The sequence below is a fragment of the Cucurbita moschata genome, unplaced genomic scaffold (assembly GCF_002738365.1).
Source record: "Cucurbita moschata cultivar Rifu unplaced genomic scaffold, Cmos_1.0 Cmo_Scf00011, whole genome shotgun sequence".
Lineage (NCBI taxonomy): Eukaryota > Viridiplantae > Streptophyta > Magnoliopsida > Cucurbitales > Cucurbitaceae > Cucurbita > Cucurbita moschata.
The window spans coordinates 5,580,064-5,599,553 of NW_019268527.1; the positions used below are offsets into that span (position 1 = coordinate 5,580,064).

Consider the following 19,490-nt stretch of genomic DNA (forward strand, 5'->3'; position numbering starts at 1 on the left):
GGGGGGGGGGGGGGGGGGGGGGGGGGGGGGGGGGGGGGGGGGGGGGGGGGGGGGGGGGGGGGGGGGGGGGGGGGGGGGGGGGGGGGGGGGGGCGATGCTTGGTAAACAGACAGAGAGGCGTAGAAGAAAGAGAGAAGGAAGGGGTGTGTGTACGTGGGCTGCTCAGAATCAGATCGTCGGATTGCGGTGGAGATGAGAGTGGCACAGCATCCCAGAAATGACCGATGCGATGAAATTCCGTCTTCCTCTTCCCCTCCCCTTTTCCCCTCGCCCTCAACATATTTCAGGGACACCCAACCAAACTTTTCAAAATTCCTAAAATGCCCATATCCATGCCCTTTACCATCACCCATGCATGAATGAACCATCACCATGCATCATGCATTTCTTTCTTTCTTTCTTTATTTCTTTATTTCTTTATTTCTTTATATGCAAACCAATCATTATATCTTTATCACATTTAATTTTTGCTCTTATAAATGCAAATGCCATTCATCACCCACGCCCACATTTTGTTTTTACCATTTTTCATCATCATTTCCTTTTATTCATATATTACCTTAAATTCAACACTTTTGTGTATAATATATCTCTCTTCAATTATAAAAATTGTTTTCACAATGGTTATAAATCTTTTCATTTTCCATTTCTGTCAAATTAATATTTTACAACATCATGTATTATTATTATTATTATTATAAGTAATAATAAATAAATTAAAAATTAATATAATGTTGTTTTAAAATATATATAATTTAAATTTGTTTGTTTTTATAAATTAAAATATTCATTTTTATCTACACCTAAATTAATGTTTTTTTTTACAAAGGAAGCTTGTCTGTCGCTAAGAAATTCAACTATTACTATTTTATGAATGAAATTCAATATTTCGATTTAATTTAAGAAGGAAAATATATATACATATTTTTTTTTTTTCTTTTCAAGGTGTAATATTGGACAACAAAAAAAAGTATAAATATTATTGTTTTGAGAAAAACGAGATTTGATTTGAAAATTTAAATATTGACTGTGTGTTTCCATTTGGATAAAAATTGTGGTTTTATTAAAAGTGTTTTTGTTGTTCAAATCTAAACCTATAAGGTTTTAAATGATTCCCTGTGAACCAAAACTGAAAATTCGTTTTTGGCGTTAAATGAGTCTAAAAATACGAGAGCCTGTTGTTTAAATAAAGTTGATTTTTAAAAGATTTAAGATTTGGTTTGACCTAAATTATTTAAATTCTTTTTTTTTTTTTTCCTTATAGGTTGAGATTTCCTGAATTTTTGGGAGATTAAAAAAAAATAGACATTATTTCTCTTCAAAAATCAACCAAATTATTTGGCTACTTATTTTGTATTGTTTGTTAAACTTTAATTTTTGGAAAACTATGCCATATGGAGCTATTTGTAGCATTTTATGGTTGGATGATAATGTAAAATGACAATTAATTGGGTTCATTGTTGTAGTGAATTTTTATTTAATTGCTATAAATTAAATGATTATATTACTATTCACCTCTGTATTAAATTCAGCTAAAAGAATTGAACATTTAGCCTTAGGTTATAGAGTACATGTCATTGAACATATATCTCATTATTCATATGATCATCGTATTTAAAATGATGAATGTTGTAATAAATTTTTTCGCATCTTCTAACTAATAAAAACTTGTTACACCATTCGCGAGTTCTCCTTAACCATCATGGCTTGGTTGAATTTTAAGCCATACTCTTACCTTCTTTGATTTAGGTATTTAGATATGAATATTTTTCAACTTAATGAAAAAGAGGTTTGACAAGGACTATATGATATTATTTTTTTTTAATAATTATGAGAAAAGGGTATCATGGTCATTTTGTTTGTAACTGAACCTAGATATTTTCTTCATTAGTGGATATAACTTGCTAATTCTTATACATAAGAGACTTTGTGAAAATTGTTTCTAAATTCATCTTAATTTTGGCTAAATATACCTAAATGTCATTAAATTATTTTCAATTTGGTTTTAACCTTAAAGAAATGGTGTTTGCAAACATAGAAAAAATACCCAAATGTTGAAACTATCTACAAATTTGACAAAAATTAAATCAAACCCATGTAAAAACACCCTAATCAATTGTAATTTTGTGTTGATTAAGTGATAGTTTGTTGTTTAGTTGCATTATTATTTTATTTTATCTTTCGTTATTGTTGTTTAATCAGGTTAATGTGATGCATTATCGTAGTTTAAATAGACTATGATTACGAGTGAAGTTTATTTGTTGCAGAAGCATATCCTTCCATCACACTTATAATTATGGTTGATTATGTGAGGTTGCTCTAGTTTTAGAAGTGGAGGAGGATTAACTAGTTTAAACGAAAGAGGGTAAAGATTTACCATACCAAGTATAGAGTAGAAAATTAAGAGCCCAGTAAAACTAGTTGAGCGGGATAGATTAAAATCTAACTTTATAATAACAAATTTTAATAAATTATTATAGAAAAGAATTTTTAAAACTTTTAATGGATTCGATCGTTTTAGAAAATATATATAATCATTATAATTATTTTAATTAAATATGTGCGGATTTCATTTTGAATTTTTGTGTAAAAAATGAAAGGCAAATATTAAATCTTCTATTCAAAGGGTGACGTGTAAATTTGTAGGTATTAGGAGTGGGGTCCGCAACTGTGGCATCCGAGAAGCTTCTAGTGGAGGCAAAGTATATTCACAAAAATTCAACTTCAATTATGTTTTCAGTCCACGTGTTTTTATTACTATGTTAATTTAGTAGTTGACTTTTTACAACTTTATTTTCATTTTATATTTCACAAAAATCAAACTTCATTTAGTAAATCAAAACTTTCATTTTGTCCATTTTATTAAAACTCTTAAACGTTTATATTACCTTATCTAAAAGCAATAATTATATTAAAATCTACCACAATTTCAAATTATACAAAATATAAATGGAGCACAGCTAAAACATTTCAATCCTACAATATGCCCTTTAAGAATGATGTGGAAAAAATGTTTGAAACTCGATTTTTATTTAATTATAGTTTTAATTTGTATTAAGTAATATGAACCACATTTTTTCCATCTTAGTTGAAGTACATATTGCATGATTGAGGTACCTTGACTTATATCATCAATTTTCGTTAGGAGATACTCCATAGTTTATAAAATACGTCTCCCCACCATTGCCACATGGACTTAGTTTGGAAAGAGATGTGGAACCATAGTCATTAGCGTGGTGCAAAACCATATCTTAATTTGTATTGAATTATATAGAAAAGTACTAAATTTTAATGTTATTTAACGTACGGTGGAGGGTGGGACACAAATTTCTAATAAAAGAAATTGAATATATATTTTTTTTAAAAAAGGGAATAATATAAAAATGAAAGATGTGGGGGTAGATCGGGAAGAAAGATGAATGTACTATAAATAAATTTTTGTGGAGGTTATTAAAACTTGGGGACAAGACAATGATGAGTTAGAGTGCACATGTTTGTTACTGGGATTTGTTTATTAGGAAACGTCGAAAGATGATTAGTTTGGTTCTTCTTTCATTTTGTCTTCACTCTTTGCATTTCGCATCTTTTTTTAATTCCCCCTAAATTCTTTTTATATTTTATTCTCTCTTTTTATTAGTGGAAAAATATCTTTTTTTTTTTTTTGTCATTCATAATATAATATGTCCGAAAAATAATTTAGTTGATTACTCTTTTTATTTCAAAAACCTCGAACTTGAATTGTGACTTAATTGTCGATTTTTCCAAAATCGACAGATAAACATGTGATGATTATATATATTAGACGATTGATATAATAAAAATTGAAGATATTAGCGTGATTAATTATGGAAGATATTAGCGTTTAAGCATAATTAATTAAAAATGGAAGGTGATATCTAATTTGTGGAGGCTGTCATGTGAGTTTTGCATTGAGGATTGATGTGGGGACGGAGAGCGAAGGTTGTGGCATTGGTTTAGGCAGGCAGGGCTCCACCCTCCACCCTCCACTCCAGTTTTGCTCAAAATGGCTAAGCAGAGCTCGTATTTTGTGGAAAAGGATTCCACAAAATTAATTACTCCCCAACCCCAATCAATAGCTTATGTCTTATGTATAATGTAATAATGTAGCTCCATCCCCAAACATCCTTTTACTAATTTCTATAATTTACTTATTTAAGAAAATTTTTAACTCAAAACAATTCAAAATATACAAACGGCCCAATAGATTTACGTTGGTCCACTGAAGCCCAAGTCAGTCAGATGAACGCGGTCCGATATCGATGGAGCATCAAAAACCCTATTTCCCCTTCCCCCCGGTATATAGCATAGTTTAGTAAGAGGTGTGGCGATCGCCGTACGCGCATTTGGCTTCTAAGTACTACTCTCACGGTATGTCGCTCCTCCAAGATCTCCGTTTATTAATCTTGCACTTCTCACTCAATCGTTTCCGATTGCCTTCTTTCTCACCTCTGCTTCTTTAATTTATAGCTCCTCATTGCATATCAAGCGCTACGCTAACCATGTCTACCAGTGAGCTTGCTTGCGCCTACGCCGCCCTGGCTCTTCACGATGATGGAATTGCAATCACTGTACCAACCACTTTCTTTATCCCTCTCTCATTTTTCTTGTTTTTGAATGCTCGATGCGTGATTAGTCCGAGTTTTTATTATTATTATTATTATTTTTTGTATCTAGGCGGACAAGATTGCAGCCGTAGTAGCAGCTGCAGGGCTCTGTGTGGAATCCTACTGGCCTAGCCTATTTGCGAAGTTGGCGGAGAAGAGGGATATTGGGGACCTTCTTCTGAACGTTGGCTGTGGTGGCGGCGCTGCGGCTGCTGTGTCTGTAGCTGCTCCTGCTGGTGGTGCTGCGTCTGCTGCCGCTCCTGCCGTTGAGGAAAAGAAGGTATGCTGATGAATCTTTTTTCTACTCTTTCTTACAATTTAACTATATCTTTGATAAGTTTCTTTCATACGTTTACAACATACGATCATTTCAACTGTTCATGGACTCTCTCGGATGTAATAATTATGTAGGGAACCTTCCATAGACGCGTTTATAAACTCCGGTTATCAGTATTAACCCGTTAATCAAATATGCTGCTTTACCTTTGGTAGCTCTATCTGACCCACGTTTTGTATGTTGGTATGACTAATACTAGTTTGTCATGACAATACAATGGTCAAATTATGCTAATTAAAATGTTTACCTTTTCATAATTAACCCATTAGATGATCATATCTATCCCTCGTTGAACTTGTATTGACAGCATAATTTGTAACTAGCAAATTTTAATGACCATCGCGATTGACATGGTAGTCGCCTGGAATGAATCTTATCTGTCTTTCCCCTTTCGATATTTGTTCATTCTTAAGCGTATTGTGCAGGAGGAGCCGAAGGAAGAGAGTGATGACGACATGGGATTCAGCTTATTCGATTAGAAGGCCCTTTTGTTGCGTTGTTGCATTGCATTAGGACATTTTTGGGTGGTAGCCTTATTGGATTTATCTTTATTTTTCTCTGTTCAATCGTCTCAAGTTTTTTAGTAGTGAGTTTGTAGTTCTCTTTTTCATTTAATTTACAATGGTAATTGGTCTTTTCAACTTCTGTTTGATTACTAAAACAATGAAATGAGATGAAAGCCAACCCGTGCTTCTTGGATTGATAATTAACTAGGCATTGTAACTCTTCTTGGACGTGGTGAATTGGTTATTAATTTTTTTTAGTAGTGAGTTTTGCTTGGGACAAATGGTGGTGAATCGGTTATTGATTTTTTTTTTTTTTGGTCTAGCAATGATGATAGTTAGTCAAATGTGCACACCTATTGTGAAATTTTAGATTAAGCAATTGTTGTAAAGGTGTTTGAAATTTAACTCTAAAGTTTGATGATGTGATACTATTGTAAATGAAGATCATGCGATACTATTGTAAATGAAGAAAAAATGCAGAAGAAAAAATGCAGAAAGTAACTAAGTAGGAGAAGAGGAGGATTTTGCCATAGCCATATTTGTGGTAACAAGGGTAGAAGGAGAAAGAATGGACAAGACAATTAAAATGAGAAAAATAACATGAAGAAACACACCTTCGGCTATTGGCATATAAATATTGATCGTTAGGAAAAAGGTTTGTATTGATACTAACTAGAAACAAAGTGATAAACATTTCCTTTCCTTTGAGGTAAAACTTAAGTTAAAGTAGAGTAGATGGAGGTTGATGAGGTATGAGGCATGCATGTGAGCTGAGAGGTAGATTGATGGTTGACGAAGGTTAAGGACATACAATTGGGGCAGACCTAATTGGTCCTTGGCCCTTTTGTGCGGAAATTGAGGTGTGGAAACTGCGTGTGTGAGTAAGTTTTAGAGATGGGAAGGGTGATCTTCATTATAAGAATTTGGTGAATAAGAGTGGAGTGAATGAAGGTCATCAATGATGGAGATGGTGGAGGGAATGAGAGGGGTTCCCTCAGATTCCATGCCATCCTCTTCCCAACTACTTGCCCATCTAACCCTCCTTCCTTCTAACTTCCTCTCTCTCCCCCTTCATTCTTCTCCTCTGCCTAACATCACCCTATTAACTTCACTTTCTAACCAGTAGAAAAGAAGCAGAAAGGTGTTCCTACTTTCATAGTTTATTAATAAAAAAAATTATATATGCGTTAGATTAAGTTGTACTAAATCCTTTATTTTTTTTTATTATATCATACTTTGTTCTGTTTTAATTAGAATGATTATCATTACACAAAACAAATGAGAAATAATTACTTAGGTAAACAAAAAAAAAAAAAAGGGTTAAAATATGTAATATTCAATAATATTTCTTCCACCCCCACACACTTAGAATTCAAAATCCGTTTTTATTTGTTCGAGTATTGATGGGGAACAAGGATATTTCAATTAAAAAAAGAAGAAGAAAAATAGCAATTATTAGCTGAAAAGATTCGTTTTTTTTAAAAAGAATTGAGTGTGCCTTTTCTTATCTGTTTGTGTTATGAATTAGTAAAGAGAGGATTGGCGACCTGAATTGTGATTGGGGCGGAAAATCTGCACAACGACCATTGACTCCTAGAGTACAAGTGGGGTCCACTCTGATCATGACTATTTATTTATTTAAATTACCCTTATTTTTAATATCTTGCTTTTGACGTCATCATGTCAGCGGCGATGTCGTAAGCAGCCTTACCATCCAATGGCCAACACTTCATCGCGCTATCTTCGATGTATTATCTAACACTTCTCTTTTTCATTTTGGTTTATCCTTTCCACGTTGTAAAATTGATTCTTTTGCCCAAATAATAAACTTATGGCCACAAAAGATGTTATTGATCGATTTGAAAACCGAAAGGCAGAAAGGCAGAGGAGGAAGGTTATGTTTGGAGTTCGAAACTAAAGAGTCTTGAGAAATTCCATGATGTATGTGTTGAAAGCACAAGAGTGGACCTTGAAGCCTTGAAATCCAGCAGCCTTGCCCAAGGCGTGGAACTCCTGCTCGGTCCTTTCTTTGCCTCCAGGGTTGTGAGCCAGCATTATGACATCGATGTGAATCACTCCCTTGGTGGCAAGGCTGCTGTCTGGTGCATCCGGAAGAATGCATTCCGCCACAATCACCTTCCCATGCTCCGGCAGAGAATCGTGGCAATTCTTCAACAATTTCAGGCAGTGCTGGTCGCTCCAATCGTGACAGATCCACTGCAAACCCCACATTACATCAGACCAAATCGATACAATACAGAGTCGGTATAGGTATGAGTGTAGGTGTTCTAAATTCAGTTACTTTACCTTCATGAAAATAGCATCCCCCTTTGGGACGCTCACAAACATGTCGCCCCCAACATGTTGGACTCCTGCAGCAGCCATTTCAATGAAGAAGCAATTGAGAATTCGGATGCATATTTATTAAATTCCCAGTTCCGAAACAGAGGTTACCTGGGTAGGCAGGGGCGTCCTGAATGACATGAGGGAGGTCGAAGTTGATGCCCCTAATAGAAGGGTACTTGGAGACTATCATGTTGAGAACAGCTCCGGTCCCACCGCCCACATCCACCACTGAATTAAGGCCTTCGAAGCCTTTGTAGGTCTCTAGAATCTTCTTCATGGTAATGGTGGAATGGTCGGACATTCCCCTGTTGAACACCCTGTTGAATCTCGGATCTGTTCCATGATATTCGAACGCCGTCATTCCGTATGCTTTGTTGAATGGAATCCCTCCTTCCAGTACCGCATCTTTCAAATGGTACCTTCATTCCCAAAACATACAAATAATGTCATGGTTCCTTAAATAAAATTATTAAAATTATTCCCAAAACATTTTGGAGCAGAGTAGCAGAGGAGCTAAGCTCTGATCTGACTTCTCAGATCTAAGTGTCCAAAAAGAGTTAATTTTGAATCATTAATTAAAGACACTCTCAATCACGCCTAAATAACTTTTTTTTTTCTTTTTGTTGTATTATAATCAACACTGACTCTATTAATGACAAATACGTTTTTAAATTATTAATTATGCATACACTTGGTTAGATTTATTATTTGTAATTTGAATCTGAAGCAGAGGAAGGATGGAAAGGAGGGTAATTACCAGCTCTCCATGAGGACCTTGTCCTGGTTCATGAGACACAGGGGAGCGATGGAGACGCCGTCTTGATTCTTGACCAAGAACTTGGCTACAGGGGCGAGGCCGTAGAGCCTCTGGAGTGAGCCATCGGGGAGAGTATTGAGGGAGTAAGTGAGGATGGAGTAGGAAGCCAGCAACCGGAGCATGCGGTCCAGAACCACACCCGCCTCAGGGTTTGGGGTTTTGGCCCCGGAGAAGGAGAGGTGAGAGGCAATTTGTGAGGGGGACAACAAAGCCCCCTCCCCTGCCGCCGCAATGATCTCCAGCACGTCTAGCTCGATGGCGGCCTTCAGCACCATTGGAAGAACCGAAGCGCTCGCCAACTGCATAGCGAACAGCTGTGCTTCTTCATCGCTCACTTGGGTGGTGGGGGTGATCTGGACCTCACAACCTTGCCCCGAGGACCCCATTCTTTTCTATTTCTTTCTCCCTGGACTTTGGTTTGCTTAAAGAATGGTATGCAATTACAACCCATACATTCCCGTGGTGAGTGTTGGTTTTATAGTGACTTCAACTTTCTTTCACATCCTCCACCAACCGCACTCACGCCCCTCCCTCACCTTACTCACCTCACTCACTTACACTTGTCTTGTTTTGGTTGGAGCCATCCCAATACAGATACCAAATATCGAACGGGGTTGGTAAATGGGTCCACTGCGGTTGACCTCCAATCTTATTGAGCTGCCTTCTAATTTTCATATCTACCTTTCATTTCTTCATTTTTCTCTTCAATTACACAATTCCACCAAACTTCACCCCACCTTTGAATTGAAACTCAAATTTTATTGGTCAATCCACACGCTCCCCACCTTTTCACCCACTTTATCTTGTTACACAATAAACTTCATTGCAACACCCTAAAGTGTCACCCAAATATATCCCAACAATCAAAATAGAAAATACCATTTTCAAAGGAAGATCCCTTACACGCTTGCTCATGCCGTGACACACGAATATAACACTGGGTAGCTTGCTTAGGCTTAAGGGGTTAGAGGTGGTAGAAAGCCCACACCATGCCTCCCCTATAATACATTTTGAGGCATTTCCAATCCTTCTCGAGTAGACATCATTTTAGCGGGTGGACAGACGGTCTCGTGCATAGTCCATCGAGTATTCGTTTGACACCAAATTTGATGAGCTTTTATCTTTTTATATCGACAGACCTAATTCTCGAGCCACATGCTGAAACTCATATCGAAACTCCGACTTTTGAGGTTATGGCATGGGACCCTACCTAGTCTTCTTTGAGCTTGTCTGCGACACTCGTGTCGCCTCATTCTCTCGAGCTTTGTGCATACCTCGATTTAGCTTCAATGCACACTCTTAGTGTGTCGGATGATGCAAATGGTCGTTTTGAAAAAAATGGTAGCAGAGAGTAGATGGGGAGATGGTCATTTGAGAGGTGAGTGAACGAGAATTAGTGATAAAGTTTAACTCCATCAATCAGTGGTTGGTGTGTGTGACTACATTTTGCTCTTAGGTTTGGTACGGTGGGCTGGTTGTTTACCGTCCTCACCTAATCAGCGTAACTGTTTCAGCAAAAACAAATCCTCACCTAATTAGAGTTTGTCCAATCTTCTTCTTTGTTAAATTTCCTGATCTTCTTTATTAAAGAATAGAACTCCACTTCATTTTTCTCAAAATATAAAGACAGAAGAACAAAGTAATTACAAACAAGATATCTATTATGAACAAACAAGATATGTATTATGATCGATGGTAGTTGAGGATCGCAGAGAATCTGAGTGAGTTAAACAGTCTCACCAGAAGTTGATTCAACAGAAATAAAAACGTATGATACACTGAGAAAAGGATCATTAGAACTCTATACACATTCAATCGCACCAGAGAACATGTTCCCAGTCTGATGAGGACCCATTAGAACAACCAGCAGGAAGCTTGCCCTCAAAATGGCTTCTACTATCCTTACCAGCTTCAGGCCGCAAGAAAGGTTCCATTTTTACTTTGTTTTCCACAGATGTCCAATACTCCTGTAAGTTTTCTCCTGCAGGGGTTGGGCTTATGTTGTTTACCCAACTCCTTAGGACATCTAGTCTGCCCACTACTGAACCATCTAAATCATCAACTTCATTTTTGTTATCTGCAATGGGGTGATGTATCATCGAGATGACACCTTCAGGTGCCGCCTTCCCAATCTCACTGCAATGGGAACTTGTAACTTTCTGCACCTTTCCCGCATTCAAAGAACTTACGTGCTCGTCTCGAGATTTCAGAATTTGAAATCTCGACATAACATCGTCTATATGACTGGTCCTGGTCAAGATGGGGGAAGTCGACCGAGGAGCTGGCCCAGAATCATTCCCCTTGACCTTTGAAGAGGGGAAGGAAGAATCCATGTCTTTCATATGTGGGCCTGCACTTTGTTCCTTCTCGAGTGCGGATTTTTCAACCATGCGTTGTTTAACTGAAACCTCAAAATCAGATAGTGTTCCCGAATTTTCGGCATCCCTAAGCTTTGCTTCATCGTCTCGGTGTTTGAGAATATTGAATCTAGTAATCACGTCATCTGATGCATGACTTCTGACACTCACGGCAGGGGAAGTTTGGACGGAAACAAATGGGGTGGAACCAACTTTAGTCTTAGATGCCACTTTCGCAATGGTGTTTGAACCAGGAGATGCACCAGAAACGAATAGTTGGTTGTGATTTTTGGCATGTTCTAAGGCATAAAAATTAGCTCATAAATAAATAAATCTAAGGAGAACATTGACTCAACACACCAAACTAAATACAATATGATTAAAACTTACCTTTCACTTTTGGTGATTCATATTTCTCCATTTCTGACTTTGCACTATTAAAACGAGCTCTTAAATTGGAGGCACATAACGCAGCTTCTGCTTGAAGCCATAGATTCTTGAATAAGAGAGTTTGAGGATGTTCTTCATCGTCATGAAAATTCTCACTCAGAACCTTCTTAAGAGCCTAAAATATGATAACGGCATAAGCTGATAAGTGATCATTCATTATATGTTCCACTCAACAGATGAAAAGATGTAACTTCTTTTCCTAATAGATACCTTGGTCATGCTATCTTCTTTCATCGAGTCAATCCCATTCCTAAGATGATGAGTGCCAGCAGCTTCTTTGTCTTTCTTGACAGATAATATGTATTGATTCGTTTCCTCGACACCATTTCGATCATTTGATAGACACTCCAAATTTTCACCTTCAATCTTTGTCATCTGGGACTGGGACTTGAGCACTCCCAAATCCTGGAAATGCTGACGAACAAATATATTACATAATCACAGGAATTATAATTTGCATTCTCACAATGCAGTGAGGACTTCTAAGCCTCGAGTAGATTTGAGTAGAATTAACATACCGCATGAAGCTGATGAAACTGCTCAAGGCTTTGTGAAGTCCTTTGCTCAGATGAGAGAGAACCTTGTGATCCAACGCTATTTATACACACATCAAGGTTATTCATCACAGTCTCGAGGGATATGACGTCTTTTTGGTGTAATGCATCCAAACCATTTGAACAATGTGCAAGGAGCAACTCTGATAGACTATGCAATGTATCAACCAAAATCCTGATATCAACTTTTGAAGTTGATTCTCCATGAAATGCCTTTACATGTTCTGCAGCATCAAACGACAAATGATTTAAACCATTTCCAGAAGAGTTGTCGCTATTTAATCTTGCATCTGCATGCTTTTCCGTACAACTTGTATGTGCAATCCTTTTTCCAGACTCTAAATTATGCTTATATTTATCTTGTGGTATGGAAAAGGAAGAATAGAAGTCACCACCATCTTCAAACGCTTCATAGACGCTACTGGTAGCTGGATGGAAGCAACCCATCTTTGAACAAAATTCTCCTGCTTTCACAGAATTGCTACTTTTCTGTTCTGCAGGCAAGGAGGAACCAAAAACTGAAGGCATCTTTGGAGAAGATGTTGCACCTTTTTCCAGAATGCTGCCTATCGTGCTTTCATTTGGTTCATGAACTATGACTTTCACAGTATCCTCAGCAGTAGACGGGGGTACTTGAGACAATGACAGATTCACACTGTTGTAAACTTCCAACATCTTCGTACGACTCGGAGTAACAATCTCAAATGCTTGAAAAGGAGAAATCTGACTAATTGGAACTCCTTTCCAGCAAGGTGAGTCTACTGATGCAAGGTTGTACTGATCAAAACTTTCAGAGGAACTCTCAGTTGTTGTGGCAGTTTCAATTCCTTTAGGGTCCAAACTAAAATGAGGACTGGCATCGGGAATATGAAGTCTCATTCCAGCCTTCAATCTACGATCTGGCGAATCCTTAGCAGAATGTATATTGTTTCGCAAGTCATGAATTTTGGTTGATGAGGGCTCAGTAATTACGGGATCGTTTTTATCTATACATGTATCATAATTCTCTGCACTGACGAATTCCTTGCTCTCAGAGTTAACATGACATGAGCTGACATTCCAGGCAAAAGAATCAGCGCTGACAACAGATGGTCTGATGGAAAAAGTAGCGGGAGAATTGACAATTGATGTAGTCACGTTCAGTCTAGAATCTTGCTCTCTCGAGATTTCCAGATATGGAGGCTTTTTCAGAAATGGAGAGTTTTGAGAACTTGAGGCTGGATTGGAAGGTGGTGTCCTAGTCTTAGGATGACATCCTGGAAATGCAGAATGAGCATCCATGTTAGAAATTCTCTCAATGTTACGGTTTCGCTCCGAAAACAATTCCTCATTTGGATATTCTCTTACAAAGTCGTTGCATTTATTCAGATCAAGCACATCAACAGAATGTGAAGCCTCTTCAGTTGATCTCTCAGAAGCTGAAGATCCGCGAGAGAAGTCGGTGCACGGGGGCCCTTCGAATGTAACAACGTGCGAGTTTGATAGCCAATCATAACTTGGTTGATCAACAATGACCGTAGGACCAGCTTTGTTAGATGAAGTTGCGGCATAAGAAGGATAATAGGGTTTTGGTTTGCCCATACTAGTTGTTACTCCATCAGAGGATCCGTGGTATGAGGAGAGGTCAGTTGAAGTGATTGTAAGACGACCCAAAAGAGGTCCATGGTTATGAGAAGGGTCCATCATAGCCTGCGACCTGGGGTATCCAGAGCCAGTAGAGAAGGGTAACCAATCGAAGTCATGGGCTGAGGTTTTGGAGGTGGAAGGGAGCCAATTGTGTTGCAAAGGGTTGAGGGGAACCCCAACCCCAACCCCAAATTCAGGTTCAGGTTCAGGTTCAGTGATATCCACAAGTGGGGTTGATAAAGGTTTAGTAACCGAACGATCAAGAGTAAAGGGCGGCGCCAAAGGTGATAAATTGGAGAAAGATGATGAAGATCCTCCATTACCAACACCAAAAGGGGCAAAACCCATGTTCATATTGCAGGAGACAATGAAGGAAATGGACAAGTTTTAAGAAAAAAAAGCAATGAAAAGAGGGCAGAATAAGATTCAAGATTCGTTAAATATGCAGAATTAGAAAGAAGAGTACAAGGAAGAAGAATAACCAGAATAGTGAAGCGGAGCAGGAGGTGGTGGTGCCACAGTCGTCTCCTCTTCCACCTTGTGATGTAGAGAGTAGGTACTTAATTCCCTTCTCCCATTCAGATTTGCATCTAACTCTCCGTCTTCCCTCCCTTTTAACCCTTGTTCCCACTGACAGTCTCTTTCTTTTCGCAATAATGATATTTTCATTCTAATCAATTTTGGGTTTCTTGTTTCTTCCTTTTCCTAATGATGTATGCCATTTCACTCATCTAAGCTTTTATGTTTACACCACAAATCATAAATGATACCATTTTAATAAATATCCAAAAATTGGAATCACACCCTATAAAAATTCATTCACCTTTCACATGTTCTACTAATAAATTCACAAATATTCATCAAAACTTTAATGGTATCAAAAACAATGAATCGAACTCATTACTTTAACATTTTCAACTCTAAAATTGATTTTTTTTTTTATCACAATTCAATTTTTTCCATTTCAATGATCTGTTCTGTCGAAATCAAAGATGAGGCTTATTGAGTATGCAAGGAAAGCATGTAAAAAGAGAGAAGTAATGAAAAATTTAGCAATTAAGAAGAAGAATTCCAATTAAAAAAAAAAACAATGGTTTAAGTAGGGTATGAATTTTATAAAAGAAGTTTGCGGGGTACAAAATGTATGATATGACATTAACTCCCAAATGTCTGACGCTCCTTTTTGGCTCTAGGAGTCTCGAACGCTCTCTTGCCTCAATTCGTGGCATCACTTATTTGGAAAAGAAAATAGAAAGGGATGAGTATAAGAACAATGAGTGATCAACCAAATTGGCTCTTTTCGCATTCTAATTTGGGTAAGTATCCACGACCCAATCTCTAGGTTCTAGGGAGTGCGGACTAGATTCCAACTCTTTCTTTTGTACAAATTAGGTAGCTTGCCCATCTTATGCGATGAATGATCCGTGTCTTGCGATGAGGCGCAACCTCATGAGTAAAACTGAGGGACAGTATGGCTGGATCTGAATCAATATTGCTCTCTGAACATCATTCATTGAGGTTAGCTGACAACCCTCCCGCAGAACCATACTACCACTAAATTCGGGGGGCTGCGATCCCCTGTGTGCCGATTAGTGACTAGGTCATCTTACGTGGTCCCAAGGTCCTCCGCTCAGGGACAAGTTTCTACGGCTCAAAGGTCCTGTTTAGGAGACCCTTTAGCTATCACCACTAGGTCGAGGCACGAATCATATTACCCTGTCCAGATCAGCCTAGCTCGACGATCTTAGTATTGGAGTTCAGTCTCGACGGTACAGTATCGGAGCAGAGAGGGAAGTAGAGGTTCTAGTGACACTATTCACACTGCTCAAGTCTATAGAGCTACCTTGGTTGTCTATAGTTACCGTGGCGTCCTACTAGCTTTTCTAGGGTGGATCTGGGTGGGTTTGACATGGATCCACTCATCTCTAGGATTATCACGTAAGATTTCTCAAACCTGTCGTGGTCTAGAATACTGGAGTCTAGGCCGATTGTTACCCCTTTCGCGACCCTAAATGCAGAGTCTCTTGGAGGTATCCAGTTCTAGGTCTTTCTCTAGCCTACTTAGTCCAAGCGTCCTAGTCTAGGCTCGTCATTTCTTCCTATTCTCAACAAGAAAGATAACACAAGTAATCACTCTAGTGTTAACCTGCATCATTTCATACAATATCAACAAGATCCCTTTCCTCACCTCAGAGCCTAGATTTTACAAAATTTCTTTCCTCCTTTCACGTACATACAATACCATAATCTCAGCCTAAAGTAAATTTCTTATTTTGTAGAATTAGAGTGTTATCTTGGTTATGGAAGAACAAATGTTCCATAACCACGATAACCGATAGTGATTGGTTAGGTGATAGTAGCCAAATTAGCACCAACGATAATTGAATTTAGAATAGCAGGGGCAATCAAAGAAACGTAATTGTGTGCATCTGGTGATGTGAAGAAGAAGTAGAAGAAGAAGAAGAAGATGTAGAAATAAGGGATTAGTGGAAGTGTGTGGAGTAGTCATTCATGTTGAGATTGATGATTGAGCATGGAGTGAAAAGATAGATGGATACATATATTATGTACAAAAGTTAGGAAACAGTAGGAGCCCCAAAGATACGCAAGGAATATGATCTTGTAGTGGTGAAAACCTTCTTGCAGGCTAATTTGAAACTGAGGGAACGAAGCTTGTTAACACCAAAAGAAGGCCTTCTTGAGTTTAGACCTTCTTCTTCTGCTTGTGGATCATTATTATTGTTATCATCATCATCATTGTTCCAAAAACGAGCTGCTTTTCTCTTGCTTCTCACAGTGCTCAACACTTGGTTTTTGTTGCATATTCCCCACACCGTCACTTTCTGCTCCTCGTAATCTACGTTAACTGAATATATCCCTGCAATCATACCATGCATGTTGTTAGTGTGAGGTTTTGGAGAATATATAGATGGGTGTTGTACTAAAAATCAAAATAAGACCTTTGAGATGGGAGAGAGCCTTGTGGATTTTGTTGGCGCAACCATGAGAATAAAGGGGAACCATCATCTCCACCAGCTGAGGCTCCACATGAAATGGGGTGTGAGCCGGAACTATTTGCAAATTAGCCATGCACTCACTCAGATTAAAGGCTGGTTTTTATAGGCCACATTGGAAAGGGTATTCCCCCATGGGAACGTTTTTGTTATCCGTTTCTTTGGAAGCCTTTTGTGCAGTGGGAAAGTGGTCGTAGGATGAGAGGCATGCATTATTCCATTGAAGTGAGTCGGAGGAGTGGAAATCAGCGTCACCCTCTGCCTTTATAATCAATCTTATTGCTTTCAATGCCCCATTTTCGTAACATGATTCATGCTTCAGAAGAAGGGCCCATCCACGTGAAAACCAATACCAATTACCAATACACATTAGTATTAAAGCGCAGTGAGTGACGAGGAGGGTTTGTTGTTTTCTTTGTTCCTAACTATATTTTAATTTTTAACGACTTCCAACACGTTGTTCGCCTAATGCTCTACTCCCCAAACCCTTCTTTTCTCAAACAATTCCACCTATCATCAACTTCATTTTCACATCTACAATATTTATAGAGTGATCCACTAATACAATGTAATGTCCAAGTTTATTAATACTGTGGCCTTGCTCTTTTAACACCAATCATAAAATATACTTCGTTTCTTTATTTTCGGTTCCGGCACACCTTCTTAGCATGCTCACAAGCAACTATGGTTTGACCGTTTAACCCTCGTATCGCAATATGACCCATCATAGGTTACTCTACGGTCACACAATGCACCAAATTCTCGGAGTCCATTTTGTCTTCAGGAAAGAACAATGGGTGTTTTATTTGTTTAACAATTGTGGAGATAGTTAATGCTTGATCTAGTCAAATCGTGCTCTATTCTTTAGTTGCATATTTGGATCAAATGCTTTGTCTATACTTCAAATTACTCTTCTCTTCAAATCAAACATAATGGAATAATCAAAATTCAATTATATTCTTTTCCAAATACATATATTTTATATCCCAATGGAAAACTAATCTCATGTTTGGGCATCACATGCCACGCCTGTTAAATTAATTATATGCAAAAAAGAATATAAATTAAATCAGGAATATGATGATCGACCACATGGAATCAGAGAATTGGATTATTAGATATGAATATAGAAATGAATATATTACAGAAGGCGCACACAAGGATAGGATATTATAATCTTGATAATGTATAGCAAGCATTTACTGGATGCAGCAAGCATTGGGATTCTCATCGCTGAATAGCTGAGGCGGTGGAGGAATTGGTTCGATAACGTACAGCGGCTGATACTGATAATTATGGTAAATCATCCTCTTCATGATTTCAGGGTCTACCTCATCCATAACAATCTTCTCCTCTCCGCCCTCCGCCGGCTTCGCTTCCACACTACTTGCCTTCGTCTCTTCCCCTGGTTCCCCTGGTTCCGCTGGTTCCGTCGGTTTTGGTTGTTCTTCCTCCTTGTTATTGTTCGTGTCTGTTCCTTGGGGTAGCGCGTCTTCTGTCTTTGTCTTTGTCTCATCTTCTTTCTTTTCTTCGGCTTTTGGTGGTTCTTCTTGAGGGGGCTTGTTTTCTTGCTGAGGAGGTTCCGGCTGTGGCACTATTCTGGCTTGCTTTTTGGTGCGTCTATACACGTACTCCACTAGCTTACTCCCATCCATGCTTCCTGTTACCACCACTTTCCCCGTGCTCAGTTCCGTCCATGCTGTTTGCACTCCTGGACAATTACAAATGAAATCCGCCTTCAATGAATCATAAGTAATCCATGTCTGATCAGTTCTCAAAACTGGTTGAATCAATAGTACCTCTCATTTTGAGTATCTTTCTTTTGAGTTGCAGGGCACAGGCCTCGCAGTGCATGTTAACCTTCAATTCCACCACCGTCAATCCACCCACCTTCAATGAATTAAAATTTATAAACAAATTAAAGCATTGTGGTATGGTTGGAGCAGGGTAGGTGCGTAGGTGCGTGTGCTGATACCTGGGAGTTCACAAGTTGGGGGCCGGTGGGTTCGCCCTCAGCTGGTGGCAATGGGGACAACACTTTGGCTACTCTCTTGGTTTTCTTGGTGATTTTGGCGCAAACCGCGTGTGGGTCTACTATTCCCTTGATGGTTAATTCATTTTTGGCCACATTAGTGCTCACCCCTTCAACTCCTGCATCCATCCATCCATCAGGAATCGGGACAAGGTTCACAAATAATTCCAAATGCAGAAGTAGGAAAGTGAATTGGAAAGAAGACCTGTTATTCTCATGAGGGACTTCTCAATTTTCTTAGCACACCCTGTGCAATGCAGATCCACAAACAACAGCACGGAAGGAGGACAAGGCTTGGGTTTCTCCACTTTCAGTTCTTCCTTCGTCTCTTCTACCTTTGCTTCTTCCTGCATGAACAAGTTATATATGAGCGATTACTTTACTTTACGCTACGCTACTGCATTAATTACAATAAGTTATAAGTAAGATACTGACTGACCATCTTAACAGCTTCTTCACCCATCACCAGAAACGCGAAGAGGGAAAGAACAGAATGTTTGTGTTGTGTTGGTAGGGGAAGAACTGGAAGAAAGCAGAGCAGAGCAGAGCAGGGCAGTGCAGATGAGTAAATGAGAGTAAGGAATTTATAAAAAAGAAAAAAAGAAAAAAGAAAACAAGGATTGGAGAAGGAGGAGCGATTGAAAGAGTTGTAACTGCTAACAGCACCAAGTGGGGGTATTATGGCACACACATTAAGAAGAAGGGCTGCCCATGAAAGGTTCAAAAAGGGAAATACAGAAATGAAGCAACTTTACAAGAGTTGAGATGCTTCAAAACGTGGGGATGCTGGAACTCAGTTCCTCCCCCCCCCCCCCCCCCCCCCCCC

At 38.5% G+C, this 19,490-nt stretch overlaps 6 protein-coding genes across 10 annotated transcripts in view; 1 reads left to right on the forward strand and 5 right to left on the reverse strand.

Moving 5' to 3' along the window:
* LOC111450047 (polyadenylate-binding protein-interacting protein 12-like) overlaps nucleotides 1–266 on the reverse strand; it is a 4,638-nt gene extending 4,372 nt beyond the window's left edge. For both annotated transcript variants that reach the window (XM_023090190.1, XM_023090191.1), the window contains exon 1: nucleotides 154–266. The gene's annotated coding sequence lies outside the window, so the exon portion shown is untranslated. The remainder of the gene's footprint in view (nucleotides 1–153) is intronic.
* A 3,984-nt stretch (nucleotides 267–4,250) lies between these two features.
* LOC111450051 (60S acidic ribosomal protein P1-like) lies at nucleotides 4,251–5,668 on the forward strand. Its single transcript, XM_023090197.1, has 4 exons — nucleotides 4,251–4,389; nucleotides 4,489–4,589; nucleotides 4,696–4,905; nucleotides 5,388–5,668. The coding sequence occupies exons 2-4, from the start codon at nucleotides 4,521–4,523 to the stop codon at nucleotides 5,439–5,441; spliced, it is 333 nt and encodes a 110-aa protein (XP_022945965.1). The 5' UTR covers nucleotides 4,251–4,389; nucleotides 4,489–4,520; the 3' UTR covers nucleotides 5,442–5,668.
* A 1,552-nt stretch (nucleotides 5,669–7,220) lies between these two features.
* On the reverse strand, nucleotides 7,221–9,088 carry LOC111450048 (caffeic acid 3-O-methyltransferase). The gene is made up of 4 exons (XM_023090193.1): nucleotides 8,572–9,088; nucleotides 7,923–8,233; nucleotides 7,776–7,840; nucleotides 7,221–7,685 (listed from the first exon to the last, which is right to left on the reverse strand). Exons 1-4 carry the CDS (start codon nucleotides 9,015–9,017, stop codon nucleotides 7,383–7,385), a joined length of 1,125 nt encoding a protein of 374 aa, XP_022945961.1. The 5' UTR covers nucleotides 9,018–9,088; the 3' UTR covers nucleotides 7,221–7,382.
* A 1,186-nt stretch (nucleotides 9,089–10,274) lies between these two features.
* On the reverse strand, nucleotides 10,275–14,291 carry LOC111449638. Of its 2 annotated transcripts, none has more exons than XM_023089618.1 (4): nucleotides 11,957–14,291; nucleotides 11,649–11,852; nucleotides 11,379–11,553; nucleotides 10,275–11,287 (listed from the first exon to the last, which is right to left on the reverse strand). In XM_023089618.1, the coding sequence occupies exons 1-4, from the start codon at nucleotides 13,970–13,972 to the stop codon at nucleotides 10,443–10,445; spliced, it is 3,240 nt and encodes a 1,079-aa protein (XP_022945386.1). In that variant the 5' UTR covers nucleotides 13,973–14,291; the 3' UTR covers nucleotides 10,275–10,442. The 2 variants fall into 2 exon arrangements, with proteins under 2 accessions (XP_022945386.1, XP_022945387.1); XM_023089619.1 differs by having other exon boundaries at nucleotides 11,649–11,843; nucleotides 11,957–14,290.
* Nucleotides 14,292–16,107: 1,816 nt separating this feature from the next.
* LOC111449858 (protein SODIUM POTASSIUM ROOT DEFECTIVE 2) lies at nucleotides 16,108–16,774 on the reverse strand. The gene is made up of 2 exons (XM_023089948.1): nucleotides 16,579–16,774; nucleotides 16,108–16,496 (listed from the first exon to the last, which is right to left on the reverse strand). The coding sequence occupies exons 1-2, from the start codon at nucleotides 16,706–16,708 to the stop codon at nucleotides 16,195–16,197; spliced, it is 432 nt and encodes a 143-aa protein (XP_022945716.1). The 5' UTR covers nucleotides 16,709–16,774; the 3' UTR covers nucleotides 16,108–16,194.
* A 951-nt stretch (nucleotides 16,775–17,725) lies between these two features.
* Nucleotides 17,726–19,490, reverse strand: part of LOC111449296 (heavy metal-associated isoprenylated plant protein 9-like) — a 2,321-nt gene continuing 556 nt past the window's right edge. The window contains exons 1-6 of one of the 3 annotated variants that reach the window (XM_023089137.1): nucleotides 19,319–19,466; nucleotides 19,104–19,186; nucleotides 18,870–19,011; nucleotides 18,608–18,783; nucleotides 18,432–18,522; nucleotides 17,726–18,343 (exon numbers count right to left, since the gene is read on the reverse strand). In XM_023089137.1, the coding sequence (XP_022944905.1) occupies nucleotides 17,832–18,343; nucleotides 18,432–18,522; nucleotides 18,608–18,783; nucleotides 18,870–19,011; nucleotides 19,104–19,127 (945 nt within the window). In that variant the 5' untranslated portion in view covers nucleotides 19,128–19,186; nucleotides 19,319–19,466 and the 3' untranslated portion in view covers nucleotides 17,726–17,831. Of the gene's footprint in view, nucleotides 18,344–18,431; nucleotides 18,523–18,607; nucleotides 18,784–18,869; nucleotides 19,012–19,103; nucleotides 19,467–19,490 lie in introns of those variants that run through there. The other 2 variants (XM_023089138.1, XM_023089136.1) reach the window with 2 other exon arrangements.

Bases quoted from the DNA above. Each gene is read 5' to 3' on its own strand.
- LOC111450051 (XM_023090197.1), top strand. From the start codon at position 4,521: ATGTCTACCAGTGAGCTTGCTTGCGCCTACGCCGCCCTGGCTCTTCAC. The intron at 4,590-4,695 runs GTACCAACCACT...TTTTGTATCTAG, and splicing joins ATGATGGAATTGCAATCACT to GCGGACAAGATTGCAGCCGT. The intron at 4,906-5,387 runs GTATGCTGATGA...CGTATTGTGCAG, and splicing joins CTGCCGTTGAGGAAAAGAAG to GAGGAGCCGAAGGAAGAGAG.
- LOC111450048 (XM_023090193.1), bottom strand. From the start codon at position 9,017: ATGGGGTCCTCGGGGCAAGGTTGTGAGGTCCAGATCACCCCCACCACC. The intron at 8,234-8,571 runs GTAATTACCCTC...TTGGGAATGAAG, and splicing joins AAGGTCCTCATGGAGAGCTG to GTACCATTTGAAAGATGCGG. The intron at 7,841-7,922 runs GTAACCTCTGTT...TGGCTGCTGCAG, and splicing joins GGACGCCCCTGCCTACCCAG to GAGTCCAACATGTTGGGGGC.
- LOC111449638 (XM_023089618.1), bottom strand. From the start codon at position 13,972: ATGAACATGGGTTTTGCCCCTTTTGGTGTTGGTAATGGAGGATCTTCA. The intron at 11,554-11,648 runs GTATCTATTAGG...ATCATATTTTAG, and splicing joins AAGAAGATAGCATGACCAAG to GCTCTTAAGAAGGTTCTGAG. The intron at 11,288-11,378 runs GTAAGTTTTAAT...TTTATGCCTTAG, and splicing joins TGAATCACCAAAAGTGAAAG to AACATGCCAAAAATCACAAC.
- LOC111449858 (XM_023089948.1), bottom strand. From the start codon at position 16,708: ATGGCTAATTTGCAAATAGTTCCGGCTCACACCCCATTTCATGTGGAG. The intron at 16,497-16,578 runs GTCTTATTTTGA...GTATGATTGCAG, and splicing joins GGCTCTCTCCCATCTCAAAG to GGATATATTCAGTTAACGTA.